This window comes from Poecilia formosa, unplaced genomic scaffold, assembly GCF_000485575.1.
Source record: "Poecilia formosa unplaced genomic scaffold, Poecilia_formosa-5.1.2 Scaffold494, whole genome shotgun sequence".
In the NCBI taxonomy this organism is placed as follows: Eukaryota; Metazoa; Chordata; class Actinopteri; order Cyprinodontiformes; family Poeciliidae; genus Poecilia; species Poecilia formosa.
Window position 1 is genome coordinate 14488 of NW_006800433.1, and position 25526 is coordinate 40013.

A 25526-nucleotide genomic window follows, 5' to 3' on the forward strand; every position below is an offset into this window, starting at 1 on the left:
AAAGTACTAATTTTTTCAGTACATTTAGACGTTGATTGTTTCCTTTTCAATTGATGAAACCTAAAAAACAAACACCAGACAAAAAAAAAAAACTACAATAACCGAAGTCAGTCTGAGCATCATCATCATCACAGCTGTTTGTTGACACCTCGCCTCATACTGAAAGCTCCCTCGGTCTCAGGGAACACCCGACCTCCGCCTATCGCAGGCTCGCGCTTCCTCGGTAATCTCCCCGCGCCTGCGCGCATTGGCTGCCTCGCGCGTCAGTCTCGCTGAGTGGGCGGAGCCGCGCGGACAGGGTGGAAGGAGGAGTGGCGCCCGAGAGGCGGCGCGACCGCCTGTCAGTTGTGTTCTCGTCCTCGTCAAAAGTCGGCTGTTTGTAGCTGTGACTGAAAATCACACGGACCCTGCGGCTGCGGACAGACCCGCGGCGACGCACGAGCGAGTCGGTCCATCCGCCGCGCCACGCTGAGAGCCCGGTCCCTCGTGCACTCTTGACACCAAAGGACGTGTTCGGGGCACGGAGCGGCTCGGTTTCGGGTAGCCCTGGTAACCTGGTGGACACCGTTGGATCGGGAGATTTCCTCCGCTGCAGCAGCTGCTGGTTTCCAGGAGGCTTTACGCACGTCTGGATGCCTTGACTGCTTCCAGGGAGCCGGGAGCCAGGAGCGGGGCTGGAGACGGTGAGGACTTGTTGCGCGTCTCCAGGGGAGCGCACCGGTCGGTCCCCCTTCCTGAACCTGCCTGTGATGCTCGGGGTTGTAGAAGCGCTGCGGAGCGCGCTAACACAACCAGCCTAAAGTCAGCGTGGAGTTCTCTTCTGGAACTATGAAATCCTGCTCATAAATAGTCAAATTGAGTTGAGCAGTGTGCGTCAGGCTGACAGAGCCGCTCCTCTTTTAAATGGCATCCCCGAACAAGGGCACCAAACTTTCTCCGAGCCCGTAAAATTGCTTCACTTTCTGCCCCCGAGCCCGCTTGTTCTGAACTGAGCCTCTCTCCCCCCTCTCCCCCCAGTCACCCAGCCCTCTGACCGCCGACATGTCGGAGCGTGACGGATGTGGAGACGGGCTGTACGGCGACGGGGCGCCGGACTTCATCCCACCGAGAGTGTCCCGCGGCCGGCGGAGCGGTGTCATCCTGCCCGGAGGTGGAGGAGGAGGAGGAGGAGGAGGAGGCGGCGGCGGCGGCCCGGACTCGGACACCATCCTGCTGGAGTCCGTGAAGGCAGCACCGCGCCGCAGCAGCATCATTAAGGTACTCGGCATGTTTAGTCATTTATTGTTTTGTGATACGATTTTGAAAGCCTGTTCAGTTGTAAAGTGAAATATTTCAACAAGTGACTATAGGGAAGATGGTAAGGTGATGCCCCCCCCCCTTCCCCGCCCCTCATGGCACTTTTCTGACTCGTGACGCGCCTTCTTGCGGGAGATGCGCATCTCATTGCACATTTCCGATTAAATGACCTTTGTTTCAGGCGAGTCAGAGGTGATTTCATCTTCCATCATCGCCTTGACTCTCTCTTCTGTTTGGAATGTCAAAGCAGTCAGACCAGATTCTTAGAGATTTGCTGAGCATGGTGAGAAGCAGACATGGCAACGTGCATCAAATCTCCTCCTAGCGGTTTACTTTAACTCTACTTACGATCCTCGTTTAAGGTTTGCACTCATCCGGGAAGTCTGTCAGTTCCTCAAGTTCCGATCGGAGCCCAATATTAAATGGTAGCCGGCTTTTGGTTTCCATGGAGATAACCCCTGAGCTGCTCTCTGATTTTCTGACATCACGGTCGCCCCCGGGCTCACCTGTGCTCAGGTTGCAGGCCACTGGGCCGTGCGCAGGAGCGGATCATGTTTGGGAGTTCTTCACCGTTCATGTCTAACATTTCCGCTCCATAGGAGTCTGTCTCCCTCCGCCTAAGGTGATGCGGCTCATGTGTCACCGAGGCGCTGGAATGCAACATGTACGCATGTAATCGATATGTCCCGCTTCTCATCTGAGCTGAATCAGAACCGCCGGGTTGCTCCTCATAGGTCTGAGTGGAAGGTCAATATGTGACGTATTTGTGTCTCTGTTTTACCTGACCTCTGTCGTCCAGGCGGAAGAAAACTGGAACAGGCTTTCTGAATGTTTTACCAAAAACAAAAAACAAAACAAAAAACAAAACAAAACCGAGTCAACACTTTGGAACTACGTTTCACCAAAATTACACCTGCAAGTGTTTAGAGGAATGTCTGTTATGCATTGATCCACTTCTGATACCGGTATCTGTTTGTTTAGTATCAGCTGAAACCGATCTGATACAGGAAAAACAGCTGAACTGACTAAGTATGTTTCTGTTTTTTTTTTAAACAGACATAAATAAACTGAATTACAAATGTATTTGATAACTCTGCACCAGTACAGTGCACTGAAATACACCAACAGCTTCACAAGCCTGGTCAAACATGGAAAACCAGCTTTAATTTGTTCAGTCAGTGCAGTTAGAACAGCCACAGTAAAATAGATAATAAAGAAACTGAAGCTGATAAAACAATAAGTTGACTATGTTGATCAAACATTTAAGAAATAAATAAACTCCAACAAATCTTCTTTGGTTCAAAAATGCAATTAGGAATTCCAAATATAACGTAAAATAAATAATAAAGTCTGATGTTGTGCAGAGCACAAAGGATAGAAACCAGGCTGAACAGATCTGCCTTTATACCCAGTCTAGATTTTTTTTTTTTTAATATCGGGATCAATACAGATATTAGTATCGGATCGGTGAGTCTCTAATCTCTACCAACTTAGAATATTTAGAGGCTGTTTTGGTTTAAGTCGGATTGAAGGGACATTGTCTTTAAGCATCAGTTGTCAAGTCTTGCAACAGATTGTCATTTGGATTTGATTCAGTACTTTGACTAGGCCATTCTAACAAGTACTTCTTTTGATCTCAACCATCCCTTTACAGCTCTGACAGTTTAGGAAGGCTTTTTTCTGGTGAGACAGTGGGGAAATATGCGTGGTATGTATAATATCTTACCACCCGTAACATCAAAATTACCTTTTATCTTTTTTATTTAACCAGGATAAAAAACTAGTTCAGACTAAACAGCTCTTTATACGGGACGTTCATATTGGTGTATTTTTTTTTAATGTTATATTTAAGGGCACCTCACCATACTAATTCAGATTTTACATGTTAAAGACAAAAAAGGAAATGACATGTATTATTTGGTTTCCTCTGTTGGTCTGTCTGGTTAGATCTTGATAAAATACACATTTGTAATGTGACTAAAAGTTCCAAAGCTTTGGCTCCTTTTGCAAGACATTAATCAGTTTACACATTGTTTTTTCTCCATCATTGTTCTGACCGCTCACAGGAGCTGCTATCGTCTAATGTGTGACATGACTGCATGACGGACATGTGGATAATAGATTCTAATTATATATTTTCCAGTAAGCCCGGGTTTTCATTCTCATTAAAATTCGCCAGATGAAGTTTTTGTTGTGTCAAACCTGGGATCAGGCTGACGCGGTGGCGAAGGTTTGCGACCTTCCGGCCTGTTTCCCTCCTCACGCCGTCAGGTCAGCCTCCATATTTCACTTTGTGATTGGTAGACTGACAGAGAAAGGATGTGTTTTTTTGTTGAACGGGCTCGCATCCACGCGGTTTTCTCGGGGGGGCATCTGCAGGAGCCGGCCGAACACAGAGCTCTTTGACCGGTCAGGAGGAAGTAGATGGGAGGACGGCCTGAGGAGGAGGTGATGGTGGTCAGGATGATCTGCAGCACAGCAGAAGCTCTGAGACTCAATGGAACCATGTTGGTGTGTCATTAATAATCAAGGAGTGACGAGTTAGTTCAAGTCACAGCTAAAGATGCGCCGATATTAATATCTGTATCGGCCCTGATGTTGAAATAATTCTACATGGGGTTTCGGTGACAATGCACCCGATCCATAAGGGCAGATCTACTCAGTCTAGTTCTGTGCTTTGTGCTCTGAGTGACATCGTGCTTTATTATTTATTTTACATTATATTTACAATTTCTTATTGGACTTTTTGAACAATTTGAAAGAAGGTGTGTTGCATTTAAAAAAAAAAAGTTTGACCAAGATCGTCAACTTATTGCAACGACTGAACAAATTAAAGTTATTTCTTTGTTTGATAAAGAATGTGGAGGTACTGGTGTATTTAAAAATCTAAAGTTGTCTCTGGCTCAAGGTTGAAAATCGGAGATTGTTCAGATATTGCTGAGTACTTATTTTTACTGAGCTTCACATTAATGGCTTACTCTAATATAATCTGTCATAAAAAATTTGACATTCACATCGGCTTGTGAACCTTGGCACCGTGTTTGGAGTCGAGGTTCTAAAAATGTCTCATTTATTAGAAACCATCACATTTCCTGGTGACTTCTTCAGCTCAGGTAATGTATTAAATTAAAGAGGCACTTTATATTTTAACTAACTTCAAGTCTCAGATCTTGCAACATTTGGCTGAATCACATCTTAGGGTTACACCTTAGCACTCAGTTTTAATGACACTCCTTCGACATGCTGATACATGACCTATACTAATTAATTGCACGTAAAGTCATTTACTCAATATTCCTTTAATCTATAAATACTCAAGACCTCCTCTAAAAAACCTCACAACTGCCTGTTTAAATATTTTAAACTCTAAATACACCTGGTGATGCATTAATACAAACAGTTAGCATAGGCTAACATGCTACAGTTGTCCCTATTTCTGCTTTTGGTCTTACAGTCAATCAAATGCAAAAGAAAATAAATGACTTTCTTGGATTGGCTGCTTTGCAAACACCAGCCAATAGCATCTGAGTTAACGTTGCACCTTGGCATTTGAGCTTCTTTTCAATAATTTTGAGGTGCGCTCTGAAAATTCTCCTCCTGCAAAATAATTTGGAGTTACAAACTACATGAACAAACACCCTCCAGAATCTTTATCAAATGAAAGAGAAAACGTGAAAAAGTCAAGGCACTCGGCATCGAAAGCATGGATGACCTGGAAAAATATTGTTAGGACATCAACTAAGAGTTAGCCCATGACTTGCATATTGGAGACAGACCTCTCAACCACAAAATCTAGTAGCCGTATGCAAACACCCCAGACCTCAAACTGAATTTATGGCAAATCACATCGTCATGGTGACTTTCATCGATATTATCACATGTTTCTGTAATATCATGCAGCCACGTGGCGCGTCGGCTAAACCGTTATCAGATCTGTATCAGATGTCAGCAGATGTTTTTTTTATTTTATTTTATCTTTTTTTAAATCTTTTTTCAAAGATTTTCTGTCTCATTTTAAACTGTCACAACAAAGTGACCGTTTCACACACACACACACACACACACACACACACACACACACACACACACACATATATAAACAAATTACAAGTTACCTACTGCTGCTTTAAACAAAGGAAAGTGGCTCTTTTTATCCTTCTTTTATTCCCCATTTTGCTTGTTCTTCAAGAATTGAAAGTGATTCTAGACAGCCACTTTATTAGGTACACTTTGCTCTCACTTAATGCCTAATGGGTTGGACTCCTTTAACGTTCAGAGCTGCTTTATTTGTCTAAGTGCTACATTTGAGATGACGGCATCACACATTTGCTGCACGATGCAAATCTCTTGTTCCAACTCATCTCTAAATGCTCTGCTGGATGGAGATCTGGTGACAGCGGACATCACCGGCCTACAGTCAACCCATTGTGCTGCACGCTAATTAGGGTCAGTACAAGAAATTGGGCTCTTTGTTAGCATTGTCTTTTTTTTTTTTTTTAAACTGGATGCTGAAAATTCTGACTTCATGTTTGTGTTGCTGAATGCATCGTTGATATTCAACACCAGGCTTACGTCACAAAAACAACCTTATACATTTTAATTTGTTGCTTATTGAAGTAAAAGTTCTGAATGACACATTCTTATAAAGCCAAGCAGCAGTAAGCTCAGGACGCAAAAATGACCGGTTAATATTTAGTGCTCAGGTTTTAGATAAAAAGACGATTACTTCTGTAACAAATCTGAACTTATCAAATAAAAAAAAAACTAAACAAAAGACTGTTTACAGCTTTTGTATTGACCTTAAGTACAAATTAGGGCATCTCTGTATTAGAAGGTTTTACTTTTCATTTCTGGAACGGTCTGCCCACCAGGGGTCCAATTAGTTACTGGTACCCTGAGCCAGATCTGCTTTGCAAGCTTGAAGTAACTGTAAACATTTAATGTTTGATATCAAAGCATCATAAATGTACAAAAAAAAAAAAGATTCTAACCACAAAGCGACACAAATGAACCACGGAGAGATTTGGAAGAACCAGACCAGAGATGCAGAAACGGCTTATGAATCTCTGGCCAGATGGCAGTGATGTGAGGTGGGGCTCCAGGGGGCCGTTTGTTAATTGCCATTGGCAGTGGTGTGATTGGTCTGTTGCTGATGCCTCAGAGGCTGGGTGTGGGGAGGCTGCTGGTTTTTGAAGCAGGATTTATGATGCTTGAGTTTATCTGATGATTAACCTATTTTTACCCTTCCAGCTTGACGCCTGTTGGCCTGAACAGTTCATTCACTTCCTGACTGGGAGTCTAAAAGTACATCACATGTCAGGCTTATTTGTAAAAGGACGTTTTGAATGTCTGCATGTTTTTCTCTGGAATTGACATGCAGATGTGATTTCTTAAATATATTATAAGCAAACTTATAATACACAATAGCAACCCTGAGATAACTTGAAAACCTAACAGACCGGCACCCAACTCAGAGATTTAAAAGCACTCAGTGGCAATCCCATGTTTCTTGTAATGGCAGCTTGTGGAACAATAAGCTATTTAAAGGAGTATATTCAAGGCATCTAGTGGCATTTTACAGCACAATCAAGTAACTATGTTACCTTCAGTTATAAAAATACATATCAAATATGACTTAAAAGAAATTTAACTTCATAATTTAATGCCTTGAAATTCAGCCTTTCTGAAACTCCGCCTTCAGGAAGTCATCATAGCAGCGCTCCTCTATTAACCCTTTAACAAAGTTTTTGCCGTTTTTCTATTGCCAACCAACACGTTCAACGTTTTCCTGTTAAAACGGTCAAGAAAACGATCCTTTCTTCTGCCTTTCTAGCAACAGGGCATCTGTGGTGCTGGATAACACATCATCATCCATGTATTCAGCTCCTTCCCACCTAACAAGGCTGTCGCTAAAGGCCGTTTCATGTTGGAACAATGCATTTTAAAATGACTTTTGCGCTTTGAAAAAGAGCGAAGATGTCCATTCCAATTCTTTTGTGTCACATTTTCAATATTAAATTTGACTTCTAAAATGTGATCAAATGTGATATTTAAATTTTAAAACGGAAAAGTTAACACTGTCAGAGTTCAGAGTAGTTTCTTGTCGAACCAGAACCACCGTTTCTTTTATTTGGAAAGAAATAAAAGAACTACTTCTTCAAGTAGTTCTTCTTACTTGAAGAACTAATGTTCTTCAAGTAAGAAACTACAAAGGTCTTCAAGTAAGAAACTACAATGGTCTCTCCACTTTAGCCACTGAAAGCGATTAAGTATTTTCTTTCTTCTTCTTGGACCGAATCATTTTCTCTTTTCTGGATCACGACGCTAAAAGGCAGAGTTCACCCGTTTATTGCCAACCTCTTTAGACCCGATTAAACACAGACAGACCTGCACAGGTTCTGAGCTGAACGGGTTAAAACAAAGTCAGGGTGAGGCCGCCTGCGGCACGGCTCACGTTACCACAATCCCACATGCAGGCGATTAAATCACTTCTTCTGTAGCCTCAGAGCTGATGCATGGATGCAGTGATGGTATCTGCAGAGCTGCAGGCGACCTGGACTCAGCGAGTTCTCTTACAACTTTTTAATGCAGCCTAATGTACTATCAGTAACTAGGGACGCACCGATCCACTTTTTTCACTTCCGATATCTGAAGGTTATTATCAGCCAATACCGATCCAAAGCAGAAAAGCAAAAAAAAAAAAAAATTAATTACTTAATTAAAAATGTATTTATCCCTAGTCTTAGTGGAAGGTCAATATGTGATGTATTTGGGTTGCTTTTACCTTTCATCCAGGTTGAAGAAAACTGATACATGCTTTCTGAATGACGCACCAAGACAAATGTGTGGCTTGCACTTTCATAAACTGACTCAATTCTTTGTGGAACTACTTTTCTCTGAAATTAGACCTGCAAGTGTTTAGAGGAATGTCCCTACTATGCACTGATCCAATTTTTTTGCATTACCAAAACCAATACCAATATCTGAGATTTAGTATCGACCGATACTTATCTGATCCACAAAAACAGAGATGAATCGATTTAAAATGTTTTTTTTTTCCAAACACAGACATAAGTATACTGAATTACAAATGTATTTGATAACTGTGCACCACTCCAGACCACTGAAATATACCACTAGCTTTAATTTGTTCAGTCAGTCAGTGCCGTTAGGAGTAGAACGACCAATGTAGAATAAATAAACCGAGAAAACGATAAGTTGGCTATGTTGGTCAAACATGTAAGAACTGCAACAAACTTTCTTTCAAATGGTTCAGAAAGTTTAATTATAATTTCTAAATATAATGTAAAATAAATAACAGAGACGTCACTCAAAATGCAAAGCATAGAATTAGACTGAATAGATCTGCCCTTATGGACTCGGTGCATTATCACCAATGGATCTGAAAAAATGTTTCAATATCATGACGGTTTCAGATATTGGTATTGGATAGATTTAATTTTAAATGGCTTCACTTTTGTTTCAAACACATGAATTTCTCAGGATCTACCCGTCCTTGAGAGCTGTGAGCTTTGAAAAACACGTCAGGGGCGTCGCGGCGTTGAAACGAGCTTTCTCCTCAGTCATGCCAGGGAAGCAATTGTTCATTTTTCTTCTCATGATTCAACGGGGAAAAGATTTGTGTCCAATACGCCCTGAAAAGGCTCCAGCAGTCAGCGACCTCTTGACCCGTGATGCCAGAAATAACTTCCCGTCTCCGTCTAGTTTAGCAAGTAGGAAATAATTGTACGTCCAGAGCCTCGGAGAAAAACCCTCCGTCTGTGCTGCAGAGTGCACCAGGCCAAAACGGAGTGGAAAAACCTGGTGTCCATTCATGTTACATTAAATGTAGTCTACACGCTTGAAAACTAAGTGATGATCTGAGCTCTGATTCCCAGAATACGCAGAGACTTCTTCGTCACATTCAGAATTGCTTTCACTCCTTAATGTTTTATCGGTGGGACTTGACCGTCCACCAGATGCTGCTTTATCACATTTAAAGAGTCACTTACAGGATATTAATCTCTGTCGAGTCGACTTCATTAGGCTGTTATACTCATCTCCCCCCAGCATCCCATTCGCATTTAGTTTACAGCATTTCAGTAAGGCGAATAAACACACTGTGGTAGACCAGGGAGAGCCGTGTGGGATTACTAGTGAATGAAAACACACACACACACACACATGCACACGCACACACACACACTTGCGCTCAGGCTTTCCAGGGGAAGGCTCAGGGGAAGGTTTAGTCAGACGTCTTCCTGACAAGCTGATGTGTCGGCTGAGCTCTGACGGATGCCGTCTCTGTCTAGAGCCACCGACCGACTGTCAGGGTTCAGCTTCTCTCTGGGCTTCCTCAGCGTCATCCAGGTTTACGGACTCCTTCCTGGGCGCGATAGAGGCTGGCTGATAGAGGCCTCTCTTATCAATGCGATTGTGTTGGGGAAGAGTTTTCCTATTCTGTACTCTGCCCGTTTTTGGGATTCACTGAGAAGTCAGACTGCTCCAGAGTCTTCTGGTTTTTAGCTCAGCAGGCTCCAAATGATGAATCTTGAGATATAGAGAGATTTGTTTAGTAATTTTCCTTAGATAATTTAAAGGGCAGTATTATGTGGAAGCTTAGGGAGGAGGAGCTTCGCCCCCCGAAGGCGGAGCTTGGTCCACCACAGCGTTTTGCACAGGTGAATGGTTGCCATGGAGATTAAAGGATTTCCTAAACATGCGTTAAAGAATCACAGCAACACTCCAGGTATGTTTTTGATGAGGGAATAACATCATAACATGATGAAAGACTTAAGCTTTCCTTTACAAGCAACACATTCACTCTGAATAAAAAGCTGTTCAGTTTTACAGTGTGGAGCCTCATGTTGGCTTGTTTCTCAGTATGCCAGCTGAATTTGTATTGGAAAACTACAAGGAAATTTGAGCCAGGATTGAGGAAAATAAATAAATAAAATATATATATATATATATATAAATATATAAATGCATATAGTGTCTTCAAACTAGTCCACCCTCTCCTGTGAACATGATGCTGTGCACCAGCTAACTTCCTCTTTAACTTTGTCACTAGTTCTAGTGGAGGGCGTGTTCACACTTGTCTTCTGGTTTCCTGATTTGGACTCAAGTAGATATTAAGCCTGACAACATAGAGTTAAAGTCCTAGTCCATACTTTAATCTTAAGATCTTACTTATTGCTAAAGTCTGTTTCAGAGGCGTTTAGTAAGAGTAACTTACTCTTCAACATATTTTGGTTTGTCATGTCACAACCGTATACTTCATTGCGTTCTACTTCAACATATCTTAGTACATTAAAAAGTAACGGTCTTACAAATGATTTAAGAGCAGAACCTCAGTCCCTGGCTTCATGCACTGCTGGGTTTTCTTAGATAGGAACTTTTTAAATGAATTTGAATAATGAACTGAGCTTAATGCGCTGCTTGATAACTGGAATCAGTTGGAATGTATGTAGGATTGAATCGAAATTACTTTTTGTAAAGGACCTTGAGACACTATTTGTTGTGAAATGGCACTAAACAAATACACTGAAATGAATTTTAAAAGGTATTGTGTGAAAAGTACTGAGTAACTGATCAGAACAACTAACTTAATATTTTAAAAGGATGTGATGTAGAAATATGAAATTATGCACAATTTCAGGTGGACTAAAGAGGAGGTTTTCTGTATTTTTCCTGGGACATTGTGCCATTTTACAGCACAATAAAATAACTATGTTACCTTCAGTTATAAAGTTATGGATATATCAACATGACTTAAAAGAAATTTGACTTGATAGTTTAATGGCATGAAATTGGGCCTCTGTCTCTTTAAGAAAAACTCCTGCTCTAAACGAAGCTCCGCCTTCAGGAAGTCATCGCAACATGGCTCCTCTGTTAAGCCTTTAACATCTTTACCAGCGCTGGACTGAGAAGTAGCTCCTGCAGGTGTTTGCTAATTGCTGCTGGCTAGTCTGAAGGAGCCCAGTGGGGCAGTTATGAGGGATGGAAGTTTTTGATGAGGGGATAACATTATAACACAATAAAACTGCATTAAGCCAGAACATGTTAGCTAACCCATGTTGACAGCCACAACTTCTACCTAATGCCATCAGTGGCAACCAGCTGGAATTTCTTAGTTTAAGAATTTGATTCATGTGTAGCTGGGCTGTGCTTTTTGCTGGCTCTGATATTAGTTATGATGGAGAAGAACCGCGGTGGGAGAGTTGTTTACATGTTAGAGCAGCTGACGAAGCTTTCCTAAGCCTTAACTAGTGCCTGAAGTCAGAGCCTGATCCCTGTAGAGTTCCTCATGTCACTGGGCTGGATGTCAGGACTGCATTGTCATCACGATCCTAGAAAACAACAATGTTTTGATTAATATATTTTTTAGGATCGCAGCATTGCATGTTTTTTGTTTCCCCCCCCCCTAGATACTGATGTTGGAGTATCCACAATGTCCTGACTGTCAGAAGAGCTGATTAGATGTTTGAATCAAAGTGGTTGAAAAACAGACAAATCATTTACAGACCATGGCATGCTATCAGCTACAAGACTCCTTTAAAAGTAATTATGAGCTGGGAAACTGAGGTAAAAAAAAAAAATACAAAGTGCGCAACGTGCCGCTGATCCGGTTCTGGAAGTCATGGAAAAGTCCTGGACTTTCATATGAAGGCCAGAGGCGGAAGCTTGTTTATGTCTGAAATGAGTTTATTTTTGTCGTCCTCAGACAGAGTAGCGTGTGGATTCCTCGTCCTGCTTTCCCCGTGTCTTCTTCCCCGTCTCGACTCCGACTTTCCAACCTCACTTTTAGTTTTCTCCCCTCTGCTCCCTCCTGTATTGTCCTCTCTTTGTTCCCTCTCTCCGTCCGCGCCGCGCCGCTCGGCGGCTCGTTTGCTCCTGGGGAAGCGGGTCAAGTTGGAGGACAATGTGTCTCCTGTGATGTCGTGTCTTTGTTTCTGAGGGCCCTCTGTCCAGCGGTGACACTCTGCTCCTGGTGCCGCGTCTCCCCTGGAACAGACCTCGGTACGGCTGCCGGTCATGAGTTTGTGTGATCAGCAGACACAGAGGCGCATGTGTTGTCATCGCCAACGTTTCGTTGTCGGGAAGATCTCGTCTCCGTCCTTTGCTGAAAACGGAGAAGCGATGAAAACGACACCTTCCTCGACGTTTTACACTAAATAATAAGTGACAATTGAGTATTTTTGGGCCTTTGTTTGTAACATTTGGTGTCTGATCTATCTAAGAACTTAGTGTGAAAATGCAAACGAGGTACTAAAAGAGCTCATTTGTGAAATTGCATATTAGCAGCCTTTCTGGGTGATAAGTGATCATCTGTCTGTTATATTTTATAGGTTGCATGTGCGCTACAGGCATGTAGGAAGTAAGTCTGGGATTATTGGCTTCTCCAAAACGATTCGCTTTGGTTCAAGTTGCCACAGCAGCTATTTAAACATTGACCAGGCTTCTTCAATGCTTTCCTCTTGACTCTCTGCTCTGCATGGCTCGTTTCTACTCCGGTATAAAGGTTTTCCTCTTGTAATCGTGCCTTTCATGATATTTTTGAGTCTCTGTGAGTGAAATAAAATCCTTGCTCATCCATGTCTTATTCTTCAACACCTTTATGTTTTCGTTTTTCATTATTGAAACGTACGGAAGACAATTAGAGCCACTGAAAAACAAGAACTCTGACTTTAATCTCAGATCAAAAGTCAGATTTCTGTTTTATTTTATTTTATTTATCTTTTATTTCAGTTTTATTTCAGTGGCCCCTAGAATGAATTTGACCTGTATGCTAATAACAAACAGGTTTAAGTTGTGTATTGTTTGAGTTGGGAAATGTTTTTCTGTTTCATATGAAGGCAGAGAAACCATGCCGGATAATTTTTTATTTTGTCTTAATTTTAACAACCAATGCATCTCAGTTTTGTTTACAGATTAAATTTGGTTGAAACTCAGTGGAAATCTTAAAGTCTTTTATTGTGTTCTGCACCGAATCCTCATCAGATCCTGACCAGTGTCCAGATCTGATGAATATTTAATTAGTAACTACACCTAGTAGTGGTTATCAATCAGTTTGTGTTATAAAAAGCATTAAAATGTAAAGGCTGTTTTAATTTTTTTGACCAAAACCACAAAAATGCCAAGTGAAAAAAACTTTTTTTTTTCTTTTCTTTTTTTTGATGGAGTTGGAGAATAAAAGCTGCAGCGTTGAAAGGATGTTTTAATGTTTCAAGCTCTGTAAGGCCTGCATGTCTTGGAGGATGCTGATGAGAGCAGAGTGAGTCACTGCAGTTCATGTCTGTTATTGGAGTTACTGTGAACAATGTGGGGATTTAAAGTGACCTTTACTCAGCGCGGCCAAGGTCTGCAGCGCACACAGAGGCTTTTACGTTTGAATGACTGATTTAAATACAAACTAGCTGAAAGTCCGGTTGACTGTTGGCAAGGACAACGGAGAGCTGCTCGATTCTCCGAGCCTTTCTAACCAACCCCGCTTGAATCCATGCGCGCAAACACATCCGTCAGCCGTCCCGCCTGACACCGGCTGTCCGTCCTCTTCCAAACTTTTCTGCTGAAGAGAAAAAAAATTAAAAAACAGACAGACAGGAAGCAGATGAAATGCCAGGAAGAGAGAAGAACCATCTCCAGGGCGCGAGGAGATGCAGACAGATAAAACGAAACGCGGTCCGGCCGTTTGTTGAAAGCAAATTGCCAAATGCTGAACGCGAAATGTAAAATGCTAAAAACAATGTGTGGAGTTTGCAGTGTGTGTCGGCTCGGCGGTGCGTGGCGTTTTTCTCCGGGTGTAGTCATCGGGGAAAACTCCAGAGACTGCATGTCAGCTCGCTTTGCTGTGTTGGGTTTCAGCCTGGAGGGCATCACAGACACTTAGGAACAACACACTACCAACACAACGCAGGCAGCAGGGCAGCGCAGGCTGACCGACCGCGTCTGGTTGGATTCAACCCCGCTCTGTAAAGACGCCAAAACCAAAAGAGTGTGACGCCTCGACCGACGTCTCAGGCTGCAGGAAGCGAGGAGCAGCTGCTTAGCGCGGGAGACCGGACAGTGGTCAGATTGTACCAATCAGTTTAGCTACCAGCAGCTGCGTTTCTGTGACAAATGTGTGCAAAACTTTGTCAATATTCCGCTAATGCTGAAAAGACACAATTTTGCCATTGCAGTGTTTCCATTAAATAAGAACAGCAGTTAAAGTAACGCGTGAATAAGTTTGTTCACGATAAATCATTAAAACATCTTCTAAATACGTCCTGTAGTCTCCTTTTCGGTTTGCATCGGTGGCAGTGTCCGATTGTTGATCATATGATGCAAAATAAAAAACGGTATTTCCATTGGAGTTTTGTGAAATAAAACAACAACAACAACAAAAAAATCTCCACTTCATCCTAGCACCAAAAAGAGTTTTTTCTTTTTCCGAAATTGGCACGTTTCCATTTGGTGAATTTATTTTTGAAATGTCGAATTGCACAGTTATATTATACAGTCAGTGGAAGCGCAGCTGCTGCAAACTAACCTGATGAGTTTCTGGAAACTAGAGCTGTGGTCTCCAAACCTCCGGCCTTCGTCAACATGATACAAAAATTAGTCCTTTATTTTTTATACCTGCTCAGAAATAAACTAAACACAACATCTGAATAGTACAAACTAAGAAGTGAGGTTTTTGTTTTTTGTTCTTTGAAAAGGTGTCTGTAAATCATTATAGATGACGTAAGGTAGATCCTTTTCCATTTTCTTGACCTAGAATTTTTTTTTTTGTGTGTCTTTCTTAGCAACCAGAACTGGATTTGGGTTACTCTCTCTGAAATACTCACTGGATTTTAGCCCCTTTAAACACAAGACACCAGGGACCAGAATGCAAATTTGGTGTGTTGCAGAAATGAAAGTGGCGCACGATGCCATCTATCAACACGCCAGGAGTTACCCAGGAAGAATTAAGTTTGTAGCAACAAAAGATAAATGTGTTGAAAGAACTGGTTTATGTTGGTTGGTAGGGAAATCAGCTCACTGTGTTTAAGTTGTGAACAGAGCAGGAATCGTTCATGTAATCTTTGTGATTTGACTTTCAAACGGCTTCCTGCGAGTCCTGATGAGAGCTGATGAGCTCGTCTGTCTGATTCTATACACTTCAACTTCCTACCGTCTCAACAATAAAACCATAACAGTTCCCTCAGTGACAATTAAAAAGATTCAGCTATAGCTAGCTACATAGCTGTTTGTAGTCTCAGCTGTGATAGTCATATTCATAATCTGACCTGCTCAGTTCATCACAGTACCTGCTACTGTTGGGAAACTTTTACAAGTTCAACCCGCACTATTTTTTTTAAAATTTCTTTTTAAATAAGCAAATATATTCTGGTTCTGCTGGAGGTTTCTTCCTGTTAAAGGAGAGTTTTTCCTCTCCACTGTCTCTGCAGGCACGAGGGATTGCTGCAAAGTCACCAACACAATTCAAGCGACTTTTCACTGTTGCTACACGACTTGGTGCAATTATGCTAGGTTCCTAAGATGAATTTTTGTTTTTCTGTTTTGAATATTAAACTGAGCTGGACTGATAACCACATCCATTCTGGTTGATTCTAGTTAACTTGGAATCTGTCTGTATGGTCGATTGAGTTGAATTCTTATTTTAAAGATTGTTGTGGATCGATACTGTATTAATAAACTGAAGTGAATTGAATTCAGGATTGTTTCTGTGAAATGCTCGGAGGAAATAGTTTCAGTTTCTTTTGCTGTCTTTACATGTCTATGGTTATATTAAATGTAAACTAACAACTCTGCTACTAAAAGGACATGCAAGTAACAAGTTAAATGCGCTCATATCACAACAGGAAAAAGTTAGCTTACTTTGCATTAGCTGTAAGCTAACCACAGTCACAGATGCCTCATTTGTTCTGTGATTTCCTCATCACATCGGCTCCTGTATGTTGTGCAACAAGATCCCGTCTTTTGAAAAGTGTTGAGAGATCCACAGTTTCCTCTCTGGCCTGAACAAACGTCCGATTCCCTCTGGCTGCCGTTTTTTTTGTCAGGGATCCTGCATCTTTTGGAGAATGAGAAGCTTAGCGCAGTAATTACAATCAGACGTTTCCACTGGACTGCTTCTGGTTTCCGGCTCAAGCAGACATGTTCAAGTCCCGTCCCATCGAGGCTCCAGCCCCTCATCTCTGGTTAGGACAGAATGCAGTGGATACTACCTGCCTCCACATGCAGTCTCCCACCTGGACCCGTCTGCTTTGCAACCTGATGTTGAAGAGGACAAAAACAGTGGATGGATCATAACCAAGTTAGCTTTTAACTGATTCAATTTTAAAAGGGCAACAGCCATAATAATTATTTTATAGTAGTCGATGAAATTTTTTCTTTTTTTTTTTAATCACTACTTTTAAAAAAATGCTCTTCTGCACAAAAACATGTGCATTCCACGTCTCAAGTAGGCCTGTTGCAATAACCGATAAATCAATTAATCGTATGATAAAACAATTAATTAATTTCCATTTGCATGATTGATTTTTTTCTCTTTTCTCTCTTTCTACCAAAAACTAGATGACAACAGTCTTCAGTTTGTTGTTTTGCTCTCAACCAGCCCTTTTTCTGAAAGACATTTTTTTTTACACAGACTTTATAATTCATTTTATTTCTTTTTTCTGTTGTTTTGTTTGTTTTCGATATTTTAAAACGTCTTCCAGTTCCACTGTTAAATGCTCTCTAGAATTTAAAGTTCAGTGATCTTTCAGAATGTGTTCTTGCATTATTATGCTATTACCATCATACTTCTTGAAAATTGTCTCAAAACAACAATATTATCATTTATCACGATAACTTCTGGGACAATTTATCGTCCAGCAAAGTCTGTAGTAAACTGGATTAAGATATTGATTCTTAAATGGGAGTTCTCTTACTTCATGGCAACTGCTTATTGCTCTGATGTTTAACTAATGAAGCTATTTTTTAAATAAAACCTCTCCAGTAGCAAAAAAAAAGTTGATTTGTTTAGTCAAAAACACCAGTTGGAAAAAAAATGGTAGCAGTGCCATTATTTTCTCAAAGCGTGCCCGTAAAGTCTGACACATCGGCCTAAATGAAGAATGTCTGTCAGTAAAAGGTCATTTTTATTGACCGTTTTCTCGGTCCAGCAGAGCAGGAGCGACTCTAATGATGCCGTCATTATGCACGGTCACAAGCATGTATTTTTTCAGCGAGAGCTGAGCTGATTACAGACCCTCTCACTCCCACTGCCTCGCTTGGAGGGAAGGAGTGTTAGCTGAGTCCATTCTCACAGTTCGATCAGGAGGCCACTCCTACTCTCGTCGTCGTGTTTCCAGCATTATCAACACCGTGTTTTCACTCCAGCTGGCATGTTGCGTTACAAAGACAGTGGGTGTGCCCCGACTTACCAGAAAGTTAAGTCTTGTTGAGAGTTGGCAGGACACGCATATAAACTGTTGTCCTAGTCTGTTCGAACAAGCTGATTCCAGGTGTGTGTGTGTGTGTGTAGGATGTATTTCATCTCTCTTACAAAGAAGGAATTTTCTGGGACTGCGGGACCAGCGGAGATTCCTGGCACCACACACACACACACTCACTTGCTGCTATGGCAACCCATACGCAGGACAAAACTCACCCTAATCCCAAATCACCTCCTCCTTCTCATTCCGCTTTCCCAAACTCTCTCTCTCTCTCTCTCTGTGTGTGTGTGAACATTTATTACTCATATTGTGGAGACATAAATCTGAAGCACATACTACTTTTTCGGTTTCAGGTTTGAAACTTTAAAACTGCTAAAAAAAAAAACCAACAACCTCTGAGTAAAAGTTGGCTTACCAGTCAGCTGAGGTAATGGAAGTAGAGCTGTATAGAAATAAATGTTAAAAACAGATTTAGTCGAGGGAGGGGACACATGCTGATTGCTTAATATTTCTACATGTGCTGGGTTGAGGAGTCTTTCAACGACTTATTGCAACTTACCCTGTGGACCAGTGTATTCATGAGTGATTTTAATTATCTTTCTTCTCAGGGGAAATGCAGCGATTGGTAAATGGTGTTTTCTTGACTTTAGCAGAACATGGACAAAGTTTTCCACACATTTATAATGTTGCCTTTGATTTGGGGTAACAGTCACACTTTGTCCCTATTATGCTTATCTCTGAATAATCTGCCGAATATGGTAATAAATAGAGTCATTATCATTCATTTGCATGTAAAATGTTTTAGGTGTCAGACTCTGCTGGAGGCTGGACGATTGTCTATAAGGCAGCAGCTTCACCTATATGTAGACGGGGAACTTATGTGGTCTTAATCCTGCGTGAAGGGGCCTCTGAGCGAGGCGGGTAGTCGGTGGTCGCTAATTGGATTACCTGAGTAATCATCTTTGTGGCTGTGTTCTTTAGGGGTAAACTAACTTTACATCCGTTCAGCTGCTGGTCTTCTGTTTGCTCTCGTTTCCTTTGGATGGACAACAGCCTTCAGTCGTTTGTTGTGCCTTTCAACAAGTCTCTGACACGTACCCTGAGGAACTCCAGGCGATTCTTCTTCAGACTGGACAGCCTTCTGTCTTCACTTCAAGCCGCAGAATTTCAATGAGATTCAAGCCTGGGTTTTGTGCAGGCAAGTCGCTGATAATGACTGTGGTTCTTCTGAGGGTCGTTCTTCACCAGCAGGTCGTTGCCGTGATTTCTCTCAGAGTCATCAGATGTTCATCTTTCTCTGTTCTTCCTTCCGTCTTGACATGTATTCTGGTTCCAGCCACTCCTACGTTCCACCGTGAGGACGACGTTGTTTGGGTTTCAGGCTTTTCGCCTCGTTCTCCAAACGTAAGAAATGCCTCTATGACTGAGGAGCGTCAGTTTCTTCTCATCCAACCAAACGACAAGCTCCCAGTATTCAGAATGTCTCTCTAAGCTGTCCGGAGGATTATTCAGTCTGGCTTTTGATTTTAGCTTGAATCTCTCTCAAATGACAGATCAGATCTTTCCTGATGCTCTTATCCATGTGTAAGGTGTCAGAATATGGACTTAAAATTTTATTGCGATATTCTGTGGTATTATTATGATGTAGGTAAAACTGTTTATTACTTCTTCTTTAGGTGACTGTACGGTTGTGACTTGGTGGTGCATCAATAACAAACATAAATGCTGGTCTTGAAAACATTCCCCTTTGTAACGCTGTTCTTTAGGACAAAAACGGTGATTAGTTTCACTAAACTGCACACAGTAACTCATATCTTTAACAACGGTTACCAGTGGTTTGGTTCTGCAGCTCCCTGATTTGCTGATTTGATCAGGCAGAGGCACAAGTGTCCTTTTTTATACACAATCAAAAAAAAGTAATTTGAAGAAAACAATCATTCCCCCCCCCTGTTGTCTCCAGTCTTTAGAACAGACTGTCTGTTCATTCTGGATCCTGAACGATTATCTTCCTCAGACAGAGTCCACTCCGGTCTGTTGGACGTCTCAGTCTGTTTCCTGTGAGAGGCTGATGCATCTCACCCCTGAGGATATTTAAAGTTTGCTTTTGATTTATTGCATAATGTTGCATGGTTGGTTTCAGGCTACTGAATTCTAATACGAATGTGCAGATAGAGTTATAGATGGCGACGCTCCCGACGTTCGTCCATGCAGTCGCGTATTTAGAAGAGACACAGTAACGCCGCTGACATTTTCATGTTCAGTCTTTGACCTTGAGAATATTTCGAGACTCAAAGGACGCAGCCGAAAGGGCAATCTGTTTAAACCGTGTTAGTGTGTTCAGACAATAATTACCAGAACGAATAGTTAAAAAAAACACAAGGCCTACCTTGAGTTTTTATGTCTGCGGACAAAGAGATGTGTGCTAAATTGTTAATGCAAACAAAACTCAAAAGCCGTAAATATTTCACCAGGTATTTGGAAGAAACTCCCTAACATCACTTTTCCCAACTCCTCATACCGCCATCATTTTTTTCCCCCTTCAGCCATAAGCCTCGCTGCAAAACGACACATGAGATCATGCAGAGGAACGGAAATAAGAGTGATAATGAAATGAAGGGTGGCAGGTTTAGAGTGAGCGCCGAACGAGTGACGAGGACAGTCAGGTGCATTCCCACTCATAAATCGTTCTTCATCATCATGTGGGAGTAGCGAGACGAGATGCTGCCCGGAGGAATGACTGCTTGCTGCTTTAATGCATGCCAAGATAAAGTAACGTTCTGTTGACGCTGAAAACCTGTTAAAACCACGAGTAAGAACACTTTTAATTAGCCTTTTTTATTACACAAACTGATTTGATTCACTGGGTTTGTTTTTTCGTCTCTCCTGCTCATGCGTCGTGTTTATGACGCCGTCGAGTCCTGATAGGTTTTGACAAGCGGGTAATGTTGATGGTTTTCCTAGGGAACTGAGCCTGTGGGACTTTTTGGAAAATCTTTTATTTGGGGATGCAGCATCGATTGCAGCTTTCTGGCCAATCGCCGAGCTTTTCAAAAGTCTGACCTGCCGATTTCAGTTTTGGCCGATACTGATTTTTTTGTTTGTTTGTTTTGCCTGAAATGTTGCTAAATATAAGAAGAAAGTTTCTGAGTTGGTAACAGTGGGGTCACTATTGTTAACTGGCTGCTTCTCAATTCAAAGAAATAACATTTCTCTAATTAGTTCTTTTCGCTACTTGAGTTTGTATTTTTTTTATTAATTACCTAGTTTGAAAATCTTTTTGTGAAATGAGTGAGTTGATGTTGAAAATAATGAATTTTTGCACCAGCTAAATAATTGATTTCTTCTTGTCCTCGCAGTAAAAATCATTTGTAATTTCTCAGATCATTTATCATATTTAGATATTCACGTTCAGTTTTGCTGTCGTGTTTTAATCTCACGCACGCAGAGCCTCGTGTTATCGTCCGTTTTCGTCTGCTTTGTTTAGTTCCTTCAGCTGTTTAACGGGCTGATAAGCAAGATGTGAGCCATTACTGTGATTCTCTGTTTTTGGTGGCAGCGACATCCCAGGACCAAGAATTTACCGTTTCTGTTCAAGTGTGTGTTGCGTGATTCATAACTTCTGTATAAAACCTCAGCAGAACTCCTTATGAAATAAATAGAACCTCCACATGTTCCTCAGCTGTGTACATAACCAGATAAGAGCCGGTGCAGAAGCTGGGACCGGCCCTGGACCACACACTGCACGACCCAGAATGCCTCTGTGGTGGAGGGTCATGTGATCACATTCAGAGCTTCAGGGCAAAGCTAATGCAGAGTTTTTCATCCACTGGGCTGATGAAGTATTAGCACGTCTCCTGTCTCATGAACCAGACTGCAGGAAGTAGCTCATTCCTCTGAGTATTTCTCTGCTTCCATCCAAACAGAAGATTTTTAAGAAAAAGACTAACCAAAAAACAAACAAACATAAAAATGGAGAAATGTGCCTTTCTGCAGAATGTTCCTCCTTTATTGGTGTTAAAGTTAAATGGTAAAAAAATTACTTTTCTTCTTAATGTGTTTAGAGTGTGTTGACTATAAATAGCAACTTGTTTTGAATATTTGAGATTTTATGAATCTGAACAGTTTATGACCAGCTGTTTAGTTTTTAGTAGTTATGGGATGCTGCCACAAGGTGGCGGCAATGCACTGAGTTGCCTGCTTATTTTTAAACCATTATGAAGGTGACTGCGCGAGTTACTCAACAAGTCGTTGCTAGGCAACCAGTGAGCAAGTGATTTAGCTGCCTTGCTTAGCTAGCAATGAGAGGTTGAGCAACGAAATCCTTTCCTCTGCCTACATTTCCCAAAATCCTGTGTGGTTCTGTATCAGAGTTCAGCGAATATTCTACATATTGAGTATTTTGTCAGATATACTTTCTGNAAATTACTTTTCTTCTTAATGTGTTTAGAGTGTGTTGACTATAAATAGCAACTCGTTTTGAATATTTGAGATTTTATGAATCTGAACAGTTTCAGATTCAGCTGTTTAGTTTTTACTAGTTATCGCATGCTGCCACAAGGTGGCGGTAATGCACTGAGTTGCCTGCTTATTTTTAAGCCATTATGAGGCACGAAGGTGACTGCGCGCGAGTTACTCAACAAGTCGTTGCTAGGCAACCAGTGAGCGAGCGATTTAGCTGCCTTGCTTAGCTAGCAATGAGAGGTTGAGCAGCGAAATCCTTCCCTCTGTTGAGTGTTGTCAAAAACATCAAAACAATAAATTAAAAGAAAAAAAAAAACGCATTAATTGAGACGCTGAGCTGATGGTTGAGGTTGGATCGGCTACCATCTAAGGTAAACTTTGAAGTGAGAGATGAATAAAATAGCCGTGGGAATTTATTGTCATTTCTCGTGAAAATTTCTGATAAGCATTTTGAGTTATGCTTGCCATCATGAAGTTCAGTTATTGACGGTAAACAGAAAGGACAACAAAACTGACGGTACGATGAGAAATGTTATTTTTGCTGATTCCTCCAGTCTTGGGACAAGGCTTGGAGGAATCAGTGTTTTTCTGAGGTTCAATAAGTGTCAGTAAATTTGAAAATATGACTAAATGCAGTGACTGTGTGCAGCTTAGTGGATATAAACCACAGTTTTTTTCCTTTAAAGTTTTAAAGTAAGCAGAAGCCTAAAGAAGCTCATTTTGAATGGGAATGTTTTTCAAGAACAATATTTGTTTGTGCTGTATGCATCATGCAGTCACAGCCATACCGCCCAAACTTAAGAAGATCCTTCTTCCTTCTGACCACTTCCTGCTCTTCCTCCTCTTCTTCCTCTCCAGTAAACAGCCTGCAGCCTGGAACTCAGAGCTTTCCTTCATTACCCATCAGCCAATGCTGGATCCAGGGTGGGTGATTTCTAAGCCCCGCCCCATCGCCATGGGAACTCATGTGGATGAGTAAACATGATGCTGAAACGTATAAATGGCTGTCGGATGTTGAGCTGGGGGCCGCAGGGGGATCATGCTACATCCAACATCAAACATCATCCATTACATAACTCAGGACTCTGAGGCTTTTTATTTATTTATTTATTTTAAGTTTCTGCTCCAACAAACCATTAATTCCCCGTCAACATCATCAGATCAACAAACAAAGCGTCCTGGGTCGTGTGTGTGTGAACAGCATCACGTCAGAGCAGCACACACACCCAGTGTGAGTTCCTCCTGAGGTCATGGAGCTCCAGACGTGCCGGCTGGACTCCACTCAGCTCTCATGCTCCACGCTGTCCTTCTCATTCACACGGATCGGCTCCGCTCTGCTGGACCCCGTCTACCAGCGTCATATCTTTCTGTTCTGCATTCGTTTCCTGTACGTCACCCGTGACCTACGACCTTCAATTTGCCCACCCTATGTTTCCTTGGATACCGAGACGGGGGGGAAACCCTCCTCTCTGACTCTGGCTGTATTCATTAGCAGATGCATGGAAATTCATGTGGATGTTTTGACTTATAACAGGGTCAGCAGGCAGTTTCCATTTTGCTGTTTTCTCAGAAAACAGTGGAAATAATTAAAATCGGGAAAGAAAAACTTGAGGATCGTCGGATTTTAAGGTTTGTGGAGATGAGGGGGAAGGTTTTATTACGATAGCAACCGAGCAATAACGGAGATGCAAACATAGTCTGCAGCATGAAGAGGTTTTCTTCAATCTCTGCTGTTGAGCTTTAATTCAAAAACACGAAGGGAGAAAAATGCCTCGTGTACTTCACTGCAGAGCAGGAATCCAGTCGGGAATCTGTGTTTTTCTGAGGTTTAGCATATCGGGCCATGTAAGTACATGATCTTCACTGGGTCTGACATCAGTTCTGGATGATATCAGATGTATTCTGCCTCATGCGCTGCAAAAACACAAAATCTTACCAAGTATTTTTGGTCTAATTTCTACGGTAATTATCTTAGTAGACTTGAAATAAGACAAAACTAACTCACAAGTAACTTTTCATCAAGAATTAGGAGATTTCTTTTAAGTCAGTAATTCCTTAATATTGATGAAAAAGTTCTAATTGGTGGATTATTTCACTTATAACTAGACTTTTTTTCCCCATGTGTCAAACTCGAGGCCTGTGGGCCAAATCAGGCCCGCCAAAGCTTTTTATATGGCCCTCTAGTTTCCTTTCTAAACACCAAGTGTGCTTACATACCATGCTATCAGTCAAATCAATGCAATTTTTATCTGTTTACTACCAAATTCGATTAATCAGTCCCTCCAGTTTCTTGAGAATTATTGTCGAAATTCACACAAAATCAATCAATCCTGGCATTTATTTGCACTGAATTGGGAGTTTATTGCAGATTTCTCTCAAAAAATGTCAAAAACTTTCTTAGTTGTACTAAATGGCTGCCTCAGCCTCAACTGAAGTCGAATCACAGCCCATGATCTAAACGGAGAGTAAAAACAAGTCGCATTTACTGTCGTGAATAGACACAAATATTGCAAATATTTCCAAATTAGTGTCACAAACACTTTGATTTTTATTGCAAAAAATCACTAAAAGTATCACAAAATCCTGGAGCGTCTGAGAAGATGTTCAGTCATATTATTTAATTTTAAGAATTTATTGATATTTTAACAGTTTGTTCTGGTTTTATCAATGCATTCCAGCACAACCAGCCCATGAACCAGTTCATGATCTTGATTTGGCCCAAAACAAAAACGACTTTGACACCCCCTGTATAAGTGAAATAATCTACCAGTAGAACTAGAGCTTTTTCATCCATATTAAGGAAATATTTACTTAAAATAAGCTCCCATATCCTGCTGAAAAGCTACTTGTATTTCGGTCTTTGTCCGATTTCAACTGTAGTGAAATATTTGCACTGGAAACTAAACCAAAAACACTTGGTAATATTTAGAGTGTTTGCTGTGCATCAGTCGTTTCTCACATTTTGCACCGGAGAAAGACGGATCCATCTCTACTGGAAATTCCCAGGAATGGGCGTCCAAGTTCACCTCCAGGTCAGACTGTACAGTGGTCAGGGAGAGCTACAGCTGGAACTGTCTAGAACATTGTGCTAAAAAACTTTAGATGGTTTGACTAACATCTATAGCAGCATATTTGGTGAAAAAAAAGAGAGAAAAGCAAACAAAACATACCGGCTCTAAGCAATGGCTGCTGGCCAGCAGAGTGGTGCAGCGTAGATGATCTGGGTTTGTGTTGCAGTCAGACGGCCGTAACTTCATAAATATATTTATGAGTTCTAACAAAAACTGCCAGAAATGTTTAGCAGCATCTTAAATCTTGTAAAATACCGTGTGTATATATATA

The 25526-nt window shown here is 41.4% G+C and overlaps 1 protein-coding gene across 1 annotated transcript in view; it reads left to right on the forward strand.

Moving 5' to 3' along the window:
* The first annotated feature begins 296 nt into the window (after positions 1 to 296).
* Positions 297 to 25526, forward strand: part of plcl1 (phospholipase C like 1) — a 109324-nt gene continuing 84094 nt past the window's right edge. The window contains exons 1-2 of the mRNA XM_007578848.2: positions 297 to 683; positions 1018 to 1257. Of these exons, the coding sequence (XP_007578910.1) occupies positions 1042 to 1257 (216 nt within the window). The 5' untranslated portion in view covers positions 297 to 683; positions 1018 to 1041. The remainder of the gene's footprint in view (positions 684 to 1017; positions 1258 to 25526) is intronic.